Genomic DNA, 20576 nt, shown 5'->3' on the forward strand with positions numbered 1-20576 from the left:
TCTCGGCTTACCTTCCTATCGTGAACCTCCCGCCAAAATTTCTATCGCTTTGACATTTTTTTTATATATCAACTTGAGGCAACCGAAACGACATCAGCTTTGAACGCGGACATTCTGCAAGCCAACGGCGCCTTGAGACCAGGAGACGCCACAGCTACGTCCATTCGTCGCCATGGCAGCTCGCAGTGACAGTGAAAATGCGTCTCGCGCCAAAAGACTAAAGACTACAGCGGAATCAGACCCTCGATCCAACCCATACCTTGCCCACATGTATGAGAATGAGGATGCATCCTGCGGAACAAACGATGAGTCGCCTCTCGCAGCTTTCCGGAGACATGAGACAACTGCAGAGATGGCAAGCGAGGTCGAAGGCGGGAGCGTAAACCCTTTTACAGGTCAATCGTTTTCCAGCCGATATGTGTCCATACTCAAGACACGTCGCGACCTTCCAGTTCACCAGCAGAGGTAGTGTTTCTCATATTAACATTTTCACCCTTTCAATATAATAATACTAATATTCGGACAGGAATGAATTCCTCAAGCTCTATCAGCAATCGCAAATTCTTGTGTTCGTGGGTGAAACTGGCTCTGGAAAAACTACGCAGATTCCCCAATTCGTGCTATACGATGATCTCCCTCAGTTCCGTGGAAAGCTGGTTGCCTGTACCCAGCCACGGCGAGTTGCTGCTATGTCAGTTGCGGAGCGTGTTGCAAACGAGATGGATGTTAAGCTTGGAGAAGAAGTTGGATATAGTATTCGATTCGAGGACAAGACAAGCTCCAAAACCATTCTCAAGTATATGACAGATGGTATGCTGCTGCGCGAAGCTATGCATGATCACGATCTTAAGCGGTATAGCACCATCATACTCGACGAGGCCCACGAGCGGACAATGGCAACAGATGTCCTTATGGGTCTTTTGAAGGAAGTTGTGTTGCGTCGTCCAGATATGAAGCTTATTATCATGTCTGCCACTTTGGATGCACAGAAGTTCCAGCGTTACTTTTCTGATGCACCATTATTGGCGGTTCCTGGCAGAACCCACCCAGTTGAGATATTTTATACCCCTGAACCAGAGCAGGATTACGTTGAAGCTGCAATCCGCACGGTCTTACAAATTCATGCCACTGAACCCGAAGGTGACATCCTTCTGTTTTTAACTGGAGAAGAAGAGATTGAAGATGCAGTTCGCAAGATTTCTCTCGAAGTAGACGAGATGATCCGTGAAGTAGATGCCGGGCCAATGAAAGTTTACCCCTTGTATGGCTCTCTACCTCCAGCCATGCAACAACGAATATTCGAGCCTCCGCCACCACCTCGAAAAGCTAAGGGACGCCCTGGCAGGAAATGTATTATATCCACAAATATTGCCGAAACCTCACTTACCATCGACGGTATTGTGTATGTGGTAGACCCCGGATTCTCGAAACAGAAAGTATACAACCCCCGTATTCGTGTCGAGTCTCTGCTTGTCTCCCCCATCTCAAAGGCCTCAGCCCAACAGCGTGCTGGTCGTGCTGGTCGTACCCGACCTGGGAAGTGTTTCCGTCTCTACACTGAGGGTGCCTTCAAAAAGGAGCTTATCGAGCAAACATACCCCGAAATCCTTCGTTCAAACCTATCGTCTACAGTCCTGGATTTAAAGAAGCTTGGTATCGACGATCTGGTTCACTTTGATCTCATGGACCCTCCAGCCCCCGAAACTCTTATGCGAGCGCTGGAAGAGCTTAACTACTTGGCATGTCTGGATGACGATGGGAATCTGACTGCTCTCGGTCGATTGGCCTCTGAGTTTCCTTTGGACCCTGCTCTTGCTGTGATGCTGATAAGCTCTCCAGAGTTCTACTGCTCTAATGAAATCTTGTCCATTACTTCGTTACTTTCCGTACCACAGATTTTTGTTCGCCCCGTCGCACAGCGGAAACGTGCGGATGAAATGAAAGCGCTCTTTTCCCACCCAGACGGTGATCACCTTACTCTACTCAACGCTTACCATGCATTCAAAGGGCCAGATGCACAGGCTAACCCTCGACAATGGTGTCATGACCATTTCCTCTCACTCCGAGCTCTGCAGTCCGCTGATAATGTCCGATTACAGCTTCAGCGCATAATGGAGCGCGAAGAAATCGAGTTAGTCTCTACGCCATTTGAAGATAAGAAATATTATGAAAATATCCGCCGCGCACTGGTAGCTGGGTTTTTCATGCAGGTTGCCAAGAAAGAAAGTCAAGGAAAAAGCCTGTACCGCACTGTAAAGGACAATAACGAGCCCGTTTTGTTACATCCTAGCACAGTTTTAGGATATGAGGCTGAATGGGTCTTATATAACGAGTTTGTCTTGACGTCAAAGAGCTTTATCAGAACTGTCACTGCTGTTAAGGGAGAATGGTTATTGGTAAGCCTTATATCCTCCATTCAGTTTTACTTTAATTCTTGTTCTTTCTGCGGATTTCTAACATATCTACTATAGGATATTTCTCCTGCATACTACGATATTTCTAGTTTCCCCAAAGGAGATATTCGGTCCGCATTGATTCGAGCCGGTGAAAGATTATCTCGAAAGGAAAAGATGCGATCTGATGCAAGTAAGAAAAGATGAATTTAATTGAAGCTTCGGATATGCGATCTACACTTAGAAGAGCAACCTGATGTTGTTGTTTTACTTCAATCTACCGCTTATGAAGGTTTTACCGCAGCCTCTCTGTTGCCAGCGATAATCATATAGACTAGACTCTAGCGAGCGCCCTCTATAGGGTGTATATGGAGTGACTGTTTATTTATTATCACTGTCTACAATAGCTGATGTACAAGTCTCTAAGACTATTCAAGTGATTACATTCACTCTTACGCACGGATTAAAGGAAGGTTATAGAATTACAAAATAGCCTATAGATAAATAAAGTTAATGTTCTGTAACACATATTAGTGTGTACAAAAAATTGCAGAAAATAAGCTAAAAATATAAAACGGTCATATCGCCTTGTGGTTGGCCTTTGATTGAATCTATAATACATAACAGTCGGGTTCGTTCTTCCTAGCCCTTACGAGTTTTATGAATTCCTGTGGATGATAGTAGTACGCTTAACTAGGTTCGAGGGCGTAGGTCATCATAAATATCCCAACTTAGACGGGAGATAATATATAAACAAAATTATACAGCGCCATTGCCACGAAGATTTAGCTATCTCAGCTAGAGTGTAATGGAAGTTAAAAAGGAGGTATGGTGGTAGGAGAATGTGGTTAGGGGATGGCATAGGGCTCAATTAGATGGGGAGGATTGGTAAGATTTGTGGGTACTTGAAGATGGGTATTTGTTGATTGTTGAGATCCTTTTTATCCGAGGGGAAACTTTCGTTGGGAGATTCTGTAATTCGATGGTAGTGGGGGAGACGGCTGAGTGAGGTTTTGGGTTTGTAAATTTGGGGGTTATAGATGTTTCCAAAGATGGTGTGTCTGACTGTAAAGGCTTGTGGGGAAGCATAGCTTGTATCATGTCCAATTGTGATTTGAGAGTCGCCATTTCTGCCTTTCGTGTTTGTCGTTCAATCTCTAATGCAATGTCGCGGATAGCTATATCCAAGGAGTGAACTTCATCCCGGATGAATTCAGTCTCGCTTGGCTGAGATAGCTTGAGATGCAAATTTCTCATGTTTCGCCTATGGCTCTCTTTGTCCATCTCAAACTTCAAATCACGGATGACCAACTCAGAGCTTCGGATTTTGTATGCAAGCTGGTCGTATCTCCGCTGGTATGATACTTTTCGGCCTTGTGTTATTGACACAGCTTGCTGGATGGACCCCCTGACGCTATTTGCAAATGCTCTGTGCCTCTCATCCATAGATAGATGAGAGACAGGGAGTTTAGGTAGTCCCGCAGCTGCGCGCCACCGTTCCAGCGTGGATAAGATAACGATTCTTTCATCTGTGGAATTGTAGGCATCTTGCCAGTCAATACCATGACCAGCAGCAGCCTTCAAAATTGAGCTCCCCAGCCTATCTTTTCCGCAGGAGTTGCAGAAAGCGGCCATATACAGTATCAATCGCTCAAACTGACCCTCATTGTCCGCCACCGCGGAAGATATGTAATCTACTACTCTTAGTAGAAGCAAGCCGCCCTTTTCCCAGTCCTGCTGTTGGGAGTAAAATCGGAGGTATGATCCCAGTATGTAGGGATTATCTGCATATCCGCGGTGTCTCATGACAGCTAGCCAGGCATCTGCCCTCTCTGGCTGATTAAAACCGAGTGCGGAAGATATAAGTGTACTCAAAATTGCATGGTCACTGCCCCTTGGCGGCACTGGAATCTCAATGTTGCCGACCTTGGTGAGTTTCCAATACTGCGGCAAGCGTAGCAGCTTCCCCCCTAACAGTCTGTTTAAGAAGCCGTCAAACCGGTACAGATCTTTAGACTTGTTAAAGAAATCCAATGTGGCTATAATCACTCCTTCCCCAAGAATAAGACCGTTTGGAAATATTGAGTCAATTATCATGTTCACCACGTCATTTTGCCTTGAGCGGCCGAACATCCTTATCATTAAGGATACGGAGAGTCGCGATAGCGGTTCTTCCGATGATAGAATATTCTCGGCAACTTTGACAAGTAAATCTCGAGATGTCAACTCGTCGTCTTGGTACATGGTGTACATCCGTTTCAGGTCCTCGTTTAAAGCAGCTCTCTCCGCAACCAGGTTTTCATGCTCCACTATCGTTATATTCCGGGCAAGGTCACCAAACCATGCATCCCTAGAACCTCGGAGTTTAGCTATCCTGACCCGGATATCTTCAAGCTCCTCTAGAAGCTTTTCTATTTCAATATCTGGAAGAATGCAAGAAGCCCGTGACGTAAAAGGTACACCAGCATACAGGTGGGCTAGAGCGGGCCGTAAAATCATCTTGATCGCGAGTTGTCTAGCGGCTAATCGCAAGATCGCCCTTTGCCGTAGAATATCATTGAGCGAAAGATCGCTTTCGTATCGTTCTATTTCGGCTTCAGACCTGGGGTCTACGTCCAAATCGTAATTAGTTAACTCGCGAGGGTGTGGTTGTATCCGTGGGGTCGCCGGATCCTCAACCCCTGGGTTGACGTATCCCACATCAAGCGCTTCTGTTTCCGAGTTTCGATATTGAGCTCCCACAGCTTGGGTCGATAATTCACGGCATCTGCGCTGAAGAGTATCCGGCCTTGTAGATGTACTGAATTTTCTCCGTTGTTGTGATGTTGTCGACGTCCGAGTCCTCTTCCTTGACGCCAGCGCTTCCAATCGACGGAGTTGATCAAGTTCGAGTGCTTCAACTTCAGCCTTCACAGCTTCGATTTCCTGTTGTCTCTCAATTCTTCTTCTTGTCTTGACGCTGGTATCCCATGCTACAGCGGTAGCAAATAGAGTAGCATAAAACCCGGTGACGCTATTTCCAATCAACATCCGTCTTCGGCTCGCGGCTGACACGGTTCGGTTCGACGCAGCATTTGAAGCAGAGCTCTTCAAACAAGAGCCACACCGGCAAGTATAGGCCTGTATCTGGGCCCGTGGCCAAAATGTCTGCATCATGCGGAATATGAACGAGGCATCGGGGAGCGGAGATGGAGGTTTAAAGAGCGCTTGGAAGTCGTATTCTATATCAGAGACGGTTTCCGATGTATGACAGTGACGAAATCCATATTTTGGTCGTCAATTGCTGGCGTTTGGAGCGACAGTACGGCATAAATTGCTGGTAGTGACGACCAAATCCCTCCATTAGCATAATTTCTCTCAGAGGCAAAATTGAGTTTGATATGTTACATAAGCAATGAGGTTATGTCTTGTGCAAACAGTGCAAACAAGCGCGCTTAGTGTAACGTATGCTTTGTTCTATCAGATCTACAAGGAGAGGCCAGCGGAGGGCACAGTCTGTTATCCAGAGCAATTGAAGGGCCCCCCATCACTGTCACAGACAAGGCATACTATACCTCACGATGATTAGCCCACGGAGTATTTTGCTAGCGCTTTTGGCTCTTACCCCAACTATTCTCGCCCACGGAACTCACGACGACAACACAGATCGCTCCAAGCTTGACTGGCCAACCCTCCATATGCTGGGTAGGTTGTTCAATCCAGCCATTTCTATGGCTGGACGCTCGTTTATTTTTCGTAATACTTTGTGCGAATGTATCTAACTAGTAAAAACATATTACAGAGGAACATCACATCACTTCATTCGACGCAAGATCTTTCTTTTCACTACACGATTATGATAACTCCGGGGTATGGACTACAGACGAAGTGCGACGAACGTACGGGCTAGATGATGAATCCAATGCGGCCTTAACTGAGGAACGAAAACAACAAATTCTTCGAGAAATTTTCAATATCTTCGACCCTCTAAAGACAGGGGTAATTTCAGCCAACGACTATGTGCGGCTTACAAAGGAAGGCAAGACGTTGCCGGATTTTGGAACTGGACCCGGACACCATGGCGACATGGAGTATGAATATGAAATTCATCATTTTGAGAAATACCACGGGGATGATGCGAAAGAGGAAGATTTGACTCATCCAGAAGATATTGAGCACTTTAAGAAGCATGACAAAGAGTATGCCGAAAGTCTGAGATTGGAAAAGCTTGAAAGTATGGATATTGTGCTGGCCAATGTTCCAGCCAAATTCTTGAAGAGTCCGAGCGCATAAGTTTTCTTACTTAAAAATGTCTGGCTGATTTAGTATATTAACGGAGTACATCATGCATAGCCATTCAGTGAACTGGATATGTTTGAACGAAGAGAATGCTGTATGACTTCATTTAACATGTTTAATAGATTTCTAATGCTAGTGTATATACCACGCTACTCGCAACGTTCTTTTTAGCATCGCATTTATTACTCAGTTATAGCAATGGCATGGCTAAGTATTTTTACTCTGCATTTCTCTAGTCGAGCTATGCAGATATTGGATATTGATGTCAAAAACACAATGCATCACTCCTGGGGCATAAGTCTTGACCTTCTCCACATGTACACACTCTACCTCGTTTGTGATATGAGCATCTATCATCTTTCGGCTGGATTGCAGCTTTTTAAACTCTGCAACAATTTCAGCCCGTTTCTTAGGGATTTCATGAACATCGACATTTTCATGCACATGGGCCCATCCCCCCATAAGTGGGTCTACCAACGCTGTAGCAGCATCCCAGGTATCCCTCGAACTTGGTAAGAGACCAAGATTAGCATGTCGTATTGGCTTCCACGCGTTTCTTGCCTCCATCTTAGCCTTAATATCCTGCATGATACCAACAGCAAAGGTGTTATCACCGTGGAAGGCAACCACGCGCAGATTGTCATCACACAACTCATCAAGCAGGTCATCAATTCCATGGACACTTCCTAAACTGTCCACTCTCAATATCCTTATTTCCCATTTATTTGCTTCACACCCTCTCCGCAGGCCTTCGATAGACCAACCGTTGAGTTCCCAAGCCCACACCCTAGCCACACCCATTTTCAAATACGAAAATGCAAAATAGCCAATTCCAGCATACAAGTCTATCACCGATATTTTTTGTACAGGCTGACAAAGCTGTTGTTCGTTCAAGCCATCAAATCTAGATTCTAGTCCCAGTATTCGAGCCTTCTCCACGACATTTCCCCGGCTGAACATTGTATATAATGGAGCCCAAACTTGAGTTATCCTGGAGTTTTGTACAGTCTTCACCCAGAATGCTTGTTGAAGATCTAACTCTGAGGGATGTATTTTTTGGTCTGCAGCGGGTATTGGACCAAAATCTCCATATAAAGGGGTGAGATCAGTCGGGCCTCGAACTTTGTTCTCATTTCCAATATGCGTAGTGAGCGAAATTGGAGCATTGACTGCTACATGAGTTACACCCATCGGTGTAAAAACCTCTGCTATGCATGCGTATAATTTTTGTAGTTGGGTTCTGCTTAAAAGTGAGATAAACGACTCCCATTGAGGGCTCTTATTGAAAAAATTTGGAGGCAGAAGAAGAAGAGGCCCATATATAGTAAATCTTTTACTGACAGAAGACAGTAAGCTGTCCAGGTCGACGTCGTTGTCCACCGAAAATGAGGGCTCAAGATGATTCTCAATGAAGAGTCTAACCCCTCGCTGAACAGAAGGATTTTCTGCCTTCTTTCGTGGCCGTCTTTCAGGTTTTTGTGACCCTGGGTCCTCCATCCTCGAATTCGTATACCTTTTTCGATCAGTACGGAGTATACTGTTAACTCTTCAGCCAGATATCTGCAGGTTGTTCATCAAACCAGCTTGAAGACAGTCAAAAGTCTGAACTCAGTCACGTGATGATCGTTTCCTGAAGCTTAACTAACTGAATATTGTTGTTCTTTTAATATCAAATACGACGACGACGACGAAGACAATTGAGATGAAGAAAAGGTTGAAGAGAAGATTAAATATATGAATTACCGTCAATGGTCTTTGGCTTTATTATTATAACTAACTATGAGCCATCTTCGCAGTTTTTCATGGCATGTCACCTCAAAGAGAATCGCGATTTCCAGCCAAAAAGGCGCCTCTAGATAAAGACAAGTTTTCTGAAAAACGAGGTTATGTGGAAACTTGCTTTGTCTGGGGAATTCCAAGCACCCAGTATCTGATCTGGATACGTCTCCTTCGAAGTAACAGTGCGGAAGAAGTTCATACGCCACTTGGAGCCGCGGGGAGTGTCCACGTTGAAGAGGGCAAGAGGTATCTGCACATCGGATGTCCACTTCCCCTGGGCTTGAGTAAGCGATGTCTTGGATGTGATTCCATCAGCTATGGGGTTGCTGATGAATGCATGGTCGAATGGAGCACCGTCTGCTCGGTTTTTGGATGGGTTGTAAACGAAGGCCTGGTAGGTGACGTTGTTGGGGTTGACCTCAAATTCGAGGTATGTTGAAGGGTCGTCATGACCAGAGGAAATAAATGCTTCCATCACTTCATATTTCCAGATATCGTCGTTCGTCTTTTGGGCAGGGTCGAAGTAGAAATACTTTTCGTCATTTGCCTCGAACTTCAAACTGAAGTCCTTGCTATTATAGCACAGTCTAACGGACGTCCGTGGGAATGGTTTCTGGTCAGGAACAGTCTTGTCGAAGTGAATAGCGACATTCCGGGGACATTTTGGAACATAGACGATAGGGTCATGGGCTACAGCGAAGCCGACGGCTGTAGCCACTGTGAGGGCAGAGTCAAGGCGCATTTTTGTAAAGACTTTTTTTTTGGCTATATCAGCTCTTTCTGAGCGGTTATGGAGGAAGGAGACGCAGGACAATACTTCCAGCAAACATTTACGCAAGACATGGGGCGACGCATCCACTTTATATCTGTCGTCATGGGTAAATATCGCACTTGCAGCTCTGGACAGTGAAAGGAATGGGATATATGCATAATTACCCCTGTGGAATTATAGATTGCATTTGCGAACAAAGCTATCGGTAGCTATCCAAGCCGAATGCAGGCAGCTATAATGGCATTTCCCTGCAGTGAAATGTAACACTCCAACAGGGCCTGGGTATCGCGATTGGCTGTCCCCTTGTTCCCTGACAGAGTTCAGCCGTCCTGAACCACAGAAGCTCACTACCACGGTGCCAGCGACATGTTTTCGACATGGCTTCGATTGGTGAACATGTGGAACATAAAATCCTCAGCGTTGCACCGTGGGATGCATCACGCGCGTGGCAGAAGGTCGACCCACTGCCATCCTCCGACTGCTCGTATTGAGAGCAGCAAGGAGAAAGAACTCGACCTGGGGAGGGTATTAGGAAGGAAGGATTTGCCTGGTTTGGGGATGTCCAAACGTTGGGGCTCCCAAAGGCCCGGCGTAAGAACGAGCTCGGATCGAGTAGCTACGGAGTACATGCACCCTTTCTCGGGACCGTAGTTACTTATATAGCACAAGGGTACACCACTGCCCAGCAAGCAAGCCGCATTCATAATCTGGGCTTGCCTCGCATTAATAGCTAACTACTCCTTGTTTTTAACTGTTTATTTCTAGGAAGGGGTTAAAAAATGGCTCTCTCAAGCAGTCAACCGCCCGCGGAGCGTAAAACGAGCCCAGGGGCACGAGAGAGGCCTGGGAAAGACTCAGCGTTAATAACTCGTCAACTGCCTTTATATCGATGCATCAAGGAAGTAGTTACAAGTGCGAGGTCGTCGGCCGACCATAACTAACTAGCTAGCAAGTTACCCAACTACCTAGTTAGTTAACTACTCGGTACTTGATGTTTATCGCTGCACGACGTGCATCCACTTTCATTGCCTCATGTCTGAGAAACTCCAGCAACCACTCGAGATGCAAGATCCAGATGACGAATTGCAGGACGTGTCTCCTCCACCGAAATAGTTTCCCATCTGCCACAGCATAGCTGATTCTTCAATTTCGGCTGGTAAAGCGAAGATCTTCCAGCTACTCGATGCCATCTCACCCAATTTTGCCCAATCACAGAATTTAAATGATGGAAGATTGACAAGAAATACGATATCCCTATAAATAGCCAAAAAGAAAGGAGTCTATATATACCCTCTTTGTCCCTTAGTCTCATCGTCATCAAGAAACTGTGACTTCGACCTTAATCCTCAAGCGGGGCCTTCTATGGAAGATACATTTCTCTAAGGAAAAGACCTAAATATTTATTCAAATATGAAGCTTCTACTCTCTGTCGTCCTACTCCTGCCCACGCCCATATTTGCTGCCGTGGGCGGTAGATGCTCCGGAGAATGGAACACGGATCGCTGTATCTGTTTGGACCACAACGTATGCACCAACACTTATCATGGATGGGCATATCAAGGAAATCCAGAGACAAAGAACTGGGCATGTCCTTTTGATGGAAATAACGTCTGGGGTTGTGAAATTTCGCCGTGCCCCGGTAAGGGAAGGAATGCGGTTTGCAAATGGAAGAACGAGTGCATAGGAACCGTACTCCCAGGTAAGTTGAATAGCCAGAAAAATGTCTTACTCTCCTATATGTCACGCCTAACAAATACTAGACCCGGTCTGCCCCGGCGGTGGTGACTTTGTTTGCTGTCAAAATCCTTGAATTACCCTCCCGGCCCGGAGTAAGGTATCCTCCTTACATATGACTGAATAAGGGAGCCCAGAGGGTTGGCAGTGAACCATGATGTTATGCATAGGGCGTTGGATTGTATATATATATCAGTATATATGCATACACTAAACTTTGAATGACTGAAAGGTTTCGTGATTCCATTATTTTACCCTTTGTACCGTCTGGTTTATCGCACGCAAGAGGTTCCGATTCCTATATACCCTTATATTCTATCCCTGTCCTACAGTTTCAAATGCGGATGTTGCTCCTTGGAAGGCTGGGTAGGCACATCCAAACAGCTAAACAAAGCACCAGTACTCCGAGTATGAAAGGTTGGAGAATCTCAACTCCTTTAGCTTGTGCAATAGCACCGACAGCAAAGGGCAGCGTACTAGCTCCCGAGGCACCCATGGCCGAAGTGAAGCCAATAGCAGCAACGTGGAGATTCCTTGGTAGTAGTTTCGTTGCAGCAACAACACCTGCCGGGAACAATGGTCCAAGGAAGAAACCCATAAATGCAACGGAGATAGCAGAAGCATAAAAATTTGGGACGAGCCAGAATACCAGGTCCAAACCAATACAGCATGCGAGATAGAACACAACGGCATGCTTTTCTGTTTTGAAGCATCGAGGGGTAACGAATCCTAGAATCATTCGACCTAGTGTAATGCCCAACCAGAAACCCGTAGCAGTGACTCCAGAATCGAAGGGGGAACCGTGTCGGACGTTTATCATAAATGTGACAATCCAACCTCCCAATCCGACTTCTGCGCCGGCATAAATTGCAAGGAAAACACTGCATATCCAGGTTACCCGGTTACTCAACGCCTCTGCCATCCTAGTCTTTCCCAAAAACTTGACCATGAGCTCGTTGGCCCTGACAGGAGGTGTGTAGGCATTGATATTGTTTTCGTGGCCTTCAACTTCATCATATGTGTCTCTGTGAGCCTCTCGGTATCTGGACCCAGTTGCACTCCAAAATGCTGGAAGGGAAAAGGTGAGGGACAAAAAGGAGGCACCAGCAAGCAAATAGTAAAACTCGTACCATTCCCAGCCAGCCTTTGTAATGAGAGCGGTTGCAATAAGGGGAGCAAGCATTCCTCCTAGACCATAGAAGCCATGTAGTAGACCAAGGAGTTCGTTTGCATTTGCCATGCCGCCTATCCATGCATTCCACGCTGCATCCGCAATTCCGTTGCCGAACCCAGCAAAGATGAAGGCAACAATGAGGGCCGGATATGGTGGATGAAGACAGACGGCGACGTAGGCCAGGATATGCGAGCATGGCCCAAGGAATGCTATACCACGCTGGCCTAGTTTCATATGGATCATGTTGCTAAACGTTGCCGCTGCCGCATAGCCACCCAGCGGCGACAGGAAGATCAGAGAGACGACCGTATATGAGATGTTATAATGTTTTTCGATCTAGATGTTCCAGTCAGTTCGATGCCGAGAAGCAGTTGGGCTCAACGTTTATACATACATATGGTATCACAGCCTAGCCAACATCAAAAGAAACGAGTTAGTTAACCAGCTATTTATTTCATCGAACTCAGCAGCAACTTAGCTGCTTCTTGACGGTGATGAAGCTCACTCCATATGCTGCATCGTTGGCACCGAGGATGATGAAGGTATAGTTCGCCGCTGCAAACCTCCACAGGTTGATAGCCGGCTTGTTCCATTTCGGCAGATTCGAGTGGGATGAATTGATCGAAGCTGAACGTCTGTCTGCCTCGTCAACTGGCAGCATAGAAACCATCAGCACTACTGGCTTGTCTCTTGGGTTAACTAGCATATGGCACTGGCTATACGCCTACCTTCTCTCATCTCCGGCTGGGGAGGAGACGAGTCTATACAGCCCTGGCTGAGGGTCGTCAGCGGGACGCTCATTCTGTCGACCGGGCGCCCGAGTTGCTTTGTTCCGATATATCTAACTATAACCAGCTATACAGACCGTCCTACGACGACGGGGGATTCGCATCAAGAGGACAATGGCGATGGCGATGTTGAGGAGGATGGCGAGAAGATGCAACTATATATGGGACTCCATAACTACCTAGGGCCTTTGCATATATAACTAAGCGGCCAACTTGGGACTGGATCTGCCGAGGACCGACCCAAAATCCGGCGGTCGAAGCTGGTTGGCATGGCTCGACGGATGGCGCATCCCGCATGGAGCGTCGCAGCTGGAGGATTCGTGGTTTAACTCACAGCTGGTGGAGTCTGAGGCCCGTAAAATCGACGTTTGAGAAGCCGGCGAACCCTGTCCTATGCGGGTGCCGGGGGGTGAGGGAGCCCTGTCTTCGGCAGCAGTGGAGGAGCCAGTTTCTTTGGCGGCGGGAAACCCGGAAAACCGACAGACAAGAAGATGATGAACGCTTGGGAGCGATCAGATGGCCCTTTTTCTGCGTCATTACGAGGTTGATGTGAAGGAGACGGCGTGATGCTGCTGATATGAAGTACCTTGAGCAGGCAGCTTCTCTTCCCATCGTCCGGGGAAACATTTGCCTATTACAGGTATTTATGGTCTCCGTTGTGGACTGGCTGGATGGACATGTTCCCTGCAGGAGAGACGAGGTTTGGTAGGCGGATCTTCGCGAGGAGAGACAGGTGGACATTATACATATATTCTGGGTACACATGAGACTGATTTCACCATCCAGCAGCATAAGAATAACAGCAAGTAAATAGACAAACATATACCCTCGTGAGATAACGCCCTTGCAACAGTAGAAACACAAAGATGCAATTCGCTAGTAAGAAAGAAAGAAAAACGAGTGAGCTGCCTCGAGACAGAGAGACCAGATAAACAGGACACCGAAGCGATTTTAAAACGTGAGGATGGAGCGATAAGCATGTTTGATTGACATGATTCACCCGCTGCAGCACCCGCAAACCCACCAGCTGCCTCTTGCTAGTGGTTTTGCTTATCTTTGGACATTCTTCTCTCCTCATTGGACACTGTCATACTTTTTAGCCAGGGCCAGGTCAGTAATCAGCTGCTGAAGATCCCAGTCTCTCACTGGAGTCGAGGACACTAGAAAAGGAACCAAATCAGCGAGTCTGGCCGCAAATCAACAGAACATCAAACAGAGGAAAGGAAGCTGGACTCACGAATGCTGTTTAGTGAGTGTACCCTCACCTCCCTTGGAAAGGTCGATGTTGAAGACGTAGAAAACGCCATCACTTGTCACCACCATCACCTGTGGGGTATTGCTACTCATTGCGACAACACTTCTCACAGGACCAGGCCGTGACTGAGAATTTGCAGTATGCTTGGGCAGTTTGATCCAGGCGAAATCCCGTGCCGGCTCCCACATCTCAGTCACACCTTTAGGCAGATATCCGCCTACCGTGGCAGCAACAGAGGTTCCGACTGTTTGCGAGGTTCGTCTTATCAAACCCATGAATGTACCATCGTGTTTGCGTCCTAGGAATCCGTCCATATCTGGCCCTTTATTACCAGAATTTTCACGCGGGCGGTTCCCTGGTGGTGGGCTGTTCGCGCTTCCAGGTGAACCGGGAGCACTGGTCGCCGTCCCTTGGTGGCCCAGTTTGAAGATGTGAACTGTCTCTGTAGCCGATGAGACACATAACAGAGTAGACGTAGTGTTGAATGACATGCTATATATCCTCGATGGCATCGATCCTCTGCGAAATTGATACAGTTTATGGCCGTCAGGGACTGAGAAGACACGGAGAATAGTGCCCTTGTCGGACGCAGTAGCGAGAAGGGTGCCATCGTTGTTCAACGCGATACATGATAGTGGCGATCGATGCGCTTCTATAACATTGATTGCTTCGAGTTTTTGAGCGTCGAATATTAGCACCTCTCCATTCGTAGGAGCAATGTGCGAGTTTCCAGGAGGAGTGTGAGTAGGAGCAGTGAATGACGGAGGTGGCGCTTTTTGCGGCAGCGGATAGGCAAGATAACAGTTATCGGAAGATGGAGACAAAGCACAAATAGCTAAATAATATGCGTATTAGCTTGGAGCCTAGAGTTATTCAAAGAAAAAAAAACCAGTGGATAAATGTAGCCATACCGTTCGGATTTGGCGATGTTTCAATCGTGTACAGTAGTTTCATCGTCTGAATATCGTAGACGTAGATCTGATCCTCCAGCACGATGACCAGGCGCTTTCTATTCAGGCGCACAGCGAGCACAGTTGTAGGGAAAGTCAGTTCGCAAATAATTGACTGCCTCTATAGAATCAGGCAACCATTAGCCACATGTTCAGGCAGAACGCACCACAACCCTGTGCCTTTAGAAGAACAACCCCCTCACCTTTGTATTTGTGATCTGGAGCCGGCGAGGAGAGAGTATCAGTGCGACAAGCGATGTAGAGAATAGCATCTCCAGCATGGCAATATTCCCTTCTTTTGTCTCATAGCTCTTCACGAAGGGGTCGGTTGAAAAAATGCGAAAGCCTTTCGAGGTACCTGAACAAGCCCGAGGGGGTTAACACATATGTCCAGTAGGAAAAGCTATCCACATGAAGAGTCATACCGACAGCTAGATAGCTGTAGTCCTGGTTGAAGGTGACGAAATTCATCGCCATGATGCGCCGGGCTGTCGCGTAGAGAAAAGAGACGAAAATGCAGACAAGGCAGTACGAATAGAGAGTTATTGAGGCAGTCCAACGCCACTGGTTGCAAGGCTGCCTTTAAGAAGTCGTTCTATATCCGGGAGAAGGGCAAAGGCAAGCCTCCAAGCGTCTGGAATACGTCAAGCGTCCAGGTTCCAAGGCATCCTATAAATAAAGAATCCAAACGGGAATGATAACAAACACAAAGCCGGTACTAGGTGGCTAATGGATAGAGGTGATGAGGAAATAATACTGCGCTGCTAGAGGTATGTCGAACGTTCCGCCAAATGTTGAAAATGGCTGATTCTAGCGACACAAGTGAGATGGACATTAGAGCAAACATCGCCGTTGAAATAAAAAGTGACGAAGTCATTCCGCAGTGCAGAGTGCCCTTACCTAAAGAGGCTTAGCGCACATCATATGACGCACGGGAATATGCACGGATCATTTTTGAGGCTTATATCATGTGATTCTTATCGATAAGCTAAAATCTTTATCAAGACTTGGCGTCTTTTTCCTTTACCCCGTCCTCCATTTTCAGGGCGGACTCCCGATTTCCATACGGGCTACCTTGACGAACAGTTAAAAATTGTGAGGATTACATGAGGAAGCCAGTATAGCACTGTGATGATGAGGAAAACCAATGAAATTCAGACGGAGAAGGAAGCTGGCATGGTGATGGGAGTAAGCGTTTCGATTTATTTGTGCGATTCTTGGTGTATCCTATCCGGCTAATGCTATGGTATCAGACGAACGGAAGCAGTATCGTTTCGAAGCGCAGTGTCGAGCGGATATACTACAAGGAGCCTCATTTCTTTCGGCATTTTGTCAAGTCCTCCCCACGACGAGCACCCTTGGTAAACCGAGGATATTGGCTGCGGATGTATGCCATAAAGCATACGGTTACGGAATTCCTCGAAGAGGTCACAGGCCGCCCAAAACTGGTTATAAATTTTGGCTGTGGATTGTGAGTCGATTATTTCTAGCTTCTTAGAGGTGAATGAAGGAATTTCGCACCAGCCCACCAGTATAATGGAAAGAGATTGCTAATTTTCCATCCGTCCAGGGACCCATTGGTTTTCCAACTACTTTCGCAAAGACCAGGCCTGTGCAGAGATACCATATTTGTTGATATTGATCATCGCAAGATGATGTTAGAAAAATGGGAGGCCATACAAAGCAGCCCTGAACTCAAGGAACTTATCCCCGACGCAATTTTGTCAAGCGGCGGCGGCCCTCTTATCTGTGCTAGACAGTACATCGGAATTGGATGCGATCTTGGAAATCTTTCAGAATTGGAACGAACACTGAAACCTGCAGTGGATACATCTGAATTCTCCATACTATGCATAGCCGAGGTGGCTCTAACTTATATGGCAGTCAAAGCAGCTGATGCATTAATATCATGGGCAGCAAGATTGAGTGATGGTCAGCCCTCACTTATCCCTTATGCCCTTATATGAGGCTAGGCCAATTGATAATGATTTACTAACTAGTTCATTCCAGATACCCAGTTTGGTCTGTTGGAGCAATTCTTCCCAGACGGGCCCGAACATCCATTTGCAAGGACAATGATAGCACATTTCACCAAATGGCGTGCTCCGCTTCAATCAATTCATATCTATCCCACTTTAGTCGAACAAGAGCAGCGATTCCTCAACGCAGGCTGGGAGCAAGCAAAGGCTAGAAGCTTGTGGGAAGCTTGGAGTGACCCCACCTTCATAAGTGCTGAAACAAGACTATCCCTGGATAAATCTGAAGCCTTTGACGAGTGGGAAGAGATTGCTTTGTTTGCTTCACATTACTTCTGGCTCAGAGCTAGTACGCGGGCAACAGCTGGGAATAGCAATGACGAAGCAATAGCTAACACAACCACGGCACCCCCAGATCCCCAAATCCGCATGACCACGAATTTTCAGGCAGATTTAATCAATCACAAACGATTTGGGGCCTTATTTTCTTTTGGTGGCCAAATTGGTTTTCATGCGGGGCTAGGACAACAAGCTCGGCTCTCATCTACAGATGTATATTTGCAATCTGATACCATGCATGCTCCAGTAAAAAGCGTGCCGCCAGAGTCACTTCCGGCACGGGGTATGCCATACCATCACGCAGATGTCGAATAACAGATATCTATTAGTTGGTGGTAGAACGTCCCCCGTCAAAGGCCTTGGAGGATACCTGGTTAATGGACGGAGGTATCTGGCGACAATCATGCCCCTTTCCAACAGCATCCTTTCGACATTCTGCAACCGCTGTTATACTTCCCAGTGGCGAAGAAGGTGTCCTTGTCTACGGTGGAAAAGTTGTCCAATGGCACTGTGACCGGGCAATTTTCTCTGTGGAGAAACATCAGTGGCATAGAAACTTGGACTGTGTTGTCGAAAAGTGGAGGATCCTGCATGCCGCGCTTCGGGTCTGTGATATCTAGCATCGGCAAGGGGAGAGGAGTTCTTACTGGAGGAATGTCGCAGGATGGGTTAGTGTTGGATGACTTTTGGACATGGCAGATATCCACAGATGATACTGGAGATATATCAATCCACCTAATCGATCAAAAAGGGCGATTCGAGACCTCACACCCGCAAATATCCAAGTGGGTTGGTCGTTTCGGCGCCACAGCGCATCGACTTGAAGATAAGCTTGTTCTCATCGGAGGCATTGCTGTTGGCGGGTGTATACCACATGGGTATGAAATCATAACCCTAGACCTGAGCATCTTTGATTACGACGATGCCAAAAAATTGCCTATACAGATGGTCGCGAGATCATCTCCCACCCATGCACGACCACTCTTGGTTGGCCACAGTTCCATCCCTGTTGGTGGAGGCAGTGTCCTAATCGCAGGTGGAGGAGCAGTATGCTTTGCTTTTGGCACATACTGGAACAATGGCACCTGGCTGTTAAATGCTGAAGGTTCATGTAGCAGAAATAATGAATGGCGAATGCTTCAGCCATAGTCAGGGTGTTCTGTTTCCAGAACGGCAGAGACCGATCAATCATCTAGCATGGAGCATCCCATTACTGGCATTGGCGCTGGGAGTTAAAGGATAGAGAAGTACCTTTTAAAAATAAACGAAAGGTTACTCGGCATTTCAAGTAAACGAGATACCGGTGAAAAAGCAAAGCAAAACATAGAGCGTCCCTGATATGTCGATAATACCGTCACGGTGTTAGTGTGAGGTTGCGGGTAAATCGCTTTCAAGAGGCGTGGGTTTTCAAGGGGTGCGCAGAATGCGACTAAATTTTCCCCAATTAGCGAAAAAACGATCACCTGCTGTTAACCACTTACTAGGGGACGAGCTAGTTGTGCTGTCCAACACGCGCGTCGTTTCCATTTCTGGACGCTCTCCTCAAGCGATGCTATGATCTCGCATAGTTCGAGAAATGTGAGTTGGGCATCAACGTGCATATACAAGCGCCCTATCGGCTTGCTTGATCGCTATGAAAGAAAAGGAAAGTAGAATGCGGAAGGCTCGTATTTTGGTCAACTCCTCCTCGATCCTCGCACTGTCCGACCTGGCCCACGAATTAATGCATCTCCAGAGTGTGTACGGAGTTTAGGCGGCCTGGGCGCTTCACTTAATCTCTGTGCTCCACCGTGTCTCCACTGGTGGCATCATGGTGACTGTCTAAGATGTTCTCCCGCATACGGTCATAGAGCGAAGATGCATCAGCCAGGAGACAGAACCAGTAGATGCAGATCGTCAGAGCAGTGTAACCCACACACCCTCTCGCTCTTACAGTTTCCTTCAGTCATACCTTCGCTGGCTAGCTGATGGATGGAGGGCGGGCGACAGCATCCATATTCCTTTTCTCCCGCTGTTTATCTTCAATGCAAGTATGCAGTACGAGCGCAGTACTTTCTTGTTTTAGTGTCCGAACACGGAATCAAGGTCGCATCCTTGACATGTCGCACCTCCGGCTATTCCGCAACAGTACATCATAGAAAACCGTTGAATCAGCCAACCATCTCAGCCCAAGCACACCATAACCGTGTTATTCCCTCCACCTCAACAGTCTCTCTCCTCGCGCATGCATCGTCTTCTCTCTTTCTCTCTCCTTTTCTCCAACGCAACTCCCCAAAGTCTTTTTCCTTTTGATATCAACTTTATCTTTCTCTGCCTCTTTTTAATCTTTTCACGTGACAAGAAGCTTCCATGCGTCACGTGTTCCCATTGGTTAATTCAACCTCCAACGCATCCTGAAGCAGACTAGCGGCCCCTGTCCTCTCCACTTTTCCGCGTTCTTTCCGGTTGGCCTCGAAACGCTATTGGCTGCTTGTACCAAGTACCTCGCGCTTGCGGGTGGCGGCTAACTAACCGAAGTACCCAGTACCTTGTCTCCATCGATCCCCGCCTCCGACCCTTCTTTTTCACTCCTCCGCCGTCCTCCATCTACTACTTCTTCCCGCCCCCTCCCCCATTCGGCTGCACTCCAGGGCGTCTTCATCCTCGTCTCAGTGGTATGCGCATAACTCATATACCCCCTTATCCTTACCCATCGCCGCCCTTTTTTCCTTCTCTACGTCGAGCGTGCCACCGCATGCTTACATATTGACGGTGCATTTTCGCGGCTTGTTTGCTTTGCCATCCTGAGGCTTCAACGGCCAACAATACTCTTATCTAGACTCATCTGACACAGAGGTAAGCTGGCTTATATATATGTTTATATATCCGTTATAGACCGCAAATCGCCATCATTGAGGGAGCAAGAGTTTCGGCGGGACTTAGCCATTAGTCAAAAGTAACCAGATGCTAACCCTTGTTGCTCTACTAGGCACTATGCCATTCGTTGGATAGAAGTTCCCCAGTCGTCTATACTTCAAAAGGATACACCTATTAACCATCCTGCCCTGTGCTTCATTCCATAATCACAAGCCCAACCATCTTGTCGATACCTTCCTACGCTACAACAACATTGGGTGTCAATCGGGCAGATAATGTAGC

The 20576-nt window shown here is 47.0% G+C and overlaps 11 protein-coding genes across 11 annotated transcripts; 5 read left to right on the forward strand and 6 right to left on the reverse strand.

Moving 5' to 3' along the window:
• Positions 1-172: 172 nt before the first annotated feature.
• MGYG_03311 (pre-mRNA-splicing factor ATP-dependent RNA helicase PRP43) lies at positions 173-2600 on the forward strand (the record flags this gene model as incomplete). The annotated part of the gene is made up of 3 exons (XM_003175744.1): positions 173-465; positions 527-2396; positions 2472-2600. The coding sequence occupies 3 exons, from the start codon at positions 173-175 to the stop codon at positions 2598-2600; spliced, it is 2292 nt and encodes a 763-aa protein (XP_003175792.1).
• Positions 2601-3260: 660 nt separating this feature from the next.
• Positions 3261-5549, reverse strand: MGYG_03312 (hypothetical protein; the record flags this gene model as incomplete). The annotated part of the gene is made up of 1 exon (XM_003175745.1): positions 3261-5549. One exon carries the CDS (start codon positions 5547-5549, stop codon positions 3261-3263), a length of 2289 nt encoding a protein of 762 aa, XP_003175793.1.
• Positions 5550-5953: 404 nt separating this feature from the next.
• On the forward strand, positions 5954-6665 carry MGYG_03313 (SSP120; the record flags this gene model as incomplete). The annotated part of the gene is made up of 2 exons (XM_003175746.1): positions 5954-6077; positions 6175-6665. The coding sequence occupies 2 exons, from the start codon at positions 5954-5956 to the stop codon at positions 6663-6665; spliced, it is 615 nt and encodes a 204-aa protein (XP_003175794.1).
• Positions 6666-6878: 213 nt separating this feature from the next.
• Positions 6879-8168, reverse strand: MGYG_03314 (tRNA wybutosine-synthesizing protein 2; the record flags this gene model as incomplete). Its single annotated transcript, XM_003175747.1, has 1 exon — positions 6879-8168. The coding sequence occupies one exon, from the start codon at positions 8166-8168 to the stop codon at positions 6879-6881; it is 1290 nt and encodes a 429-aa protein (XP_003175795.1).
• A 355-nt stretch (positions 8169-8523) lies between these two features.
• MGYG_03315 (hypothetical protein) lies at positions 8524-9192 on the reverse strand (the record flags this gene model as incomplete). The annotated part of the gene is made up of 1 exon (XM_003175748.1): positions 8524-9192. One exon carries the CDS (start codon positions 9190-9192, stop codon positions 8524-8526), a length of 669 nt encoding a protein of 222 aa, XP_003175796.1.
• Positions 9193-10001: 809 nt separating this feature from the next.
• MGYG_03316 (hypothetical protein) lies at positions 10002-10335 on the forward strand (the record flags this gene model as incomplete). The annotated part of the gene is made up of 2 exons (XM_003175749.1): positions 10002-10124; positions 10192-10335. 2 exons carry the CDS (start codon positions 10002-10004, stop codon positions 10333-10335), a joined length of 267 nt encoding a protein of 88 aa, XP_003175797.1.
• Positions 10336-10632: 297 nt separating this feature from the next.
• Positions 10633-11032, forward strand: MGYG_03317 (hypothetical protein; the record flags this gene model as incomplete). The annotated part of the gene is made up of 2 exons (XM_003175750.1): positions 10633-10921; positions 10983-11032. 2 exons carry the CDS (start codon positions 10633-10635, stop codon positions 11030-11032), a joined length of 339 nt encoding a protein of 112 aa, XP_003175798.1.
• A 258-nt stretch (positions 11033-11290) lies between these two features.
• Positions 11291-12931, reverse strand: MGYG_03318 (hypothetical protein; the record flags this gene model as incomplete). Its single annotated transcript, XM_003175751.1, has 3 exons — positions 11291-12466; positions 12636-12781; positions 12859-12931. 3 exons carry the CDS (start codon positions 12929-12931, stop codon positions 11291-11293), a joined length of 1395 nt encoding a protein of 464 aa, XP_003175799.1.
• A 1220-nt stretch (positions 12932-14151) lies between these two features.
• On the reverse strand, positions 14152-15600 carry MGYG_03320 (WD repeat domain phosphoinositide-interacting protein 2; the record flags this gene model as incomplete). The annotated part of the gene is made up of 4 exons (XM_003175752.1): positions 14152-15008; positions 15085-15244; positions 15327-15481; positions 15549-15600. 4 exons carry the CDS (start codon positions 15598-15600, stop codon positions 14152-14154), a joined length of 1224 nt encoding a protein of 407 aa, XP_003175800.1.
• A 657-nt stretch (positions 15601-16257) lies between these two features.
• Positions 16258-18587, forward strand: MGYG_03321 (leucine carboxyl methyltransferase 2; the record flags this gene model as incomplete). The annotated part of the gene is made up of 6 exons (XM_003175753.1): positions 16258-16311; positions 16377-16594; positions 16694-17055; positions 17134-17721; positions 17778-18043; positions 18069-18587. The coding sequence occupies 6 exons, from the start codon at positions 16258-16260 to the stop codon at positions 18585-18587; spliced, it is 2007 nt and encodes a 668-aa protein (XP_003175801.1).
• Positions 18588-19588: 1001 nt separating this feature from the next.
• MGYG_03322 (hypothetical protein) lies at positions 19589-20109 on the reverse strand (the record flags this gene model as incomplete). The annotated part of the gene is made up of 2 exons (XM_003175754.1): positions 19589-19723; positions 19951-20109. The coding sequence occupies 2 exons, from the start codon at positions 20107-20109 to the stop codon at positions 19589-19591; spliced, it is 294 nt and encodes a 97-aa protein (XP_003175802.1).
• Positions 20110-20576: the final 467 nt, after the last annotated feature.

The sequence above is a fragment of the Nannizzia gypsea genome, genomic scaffold (assembly GCF_000150975.2).
Source record: "Nannizzia gypsea CBS 118893 supercont1.2 genomic scaffold, whole genome shotgun sequence".
NCBI classification, from domain to species: domain Eukaryota; kingdom Fungi; phylum Ascomycota; class Eurotiomycetes; order Onygenales; family Arthrodermataceae; genus Nannizzia; species Nannizzia gypsea.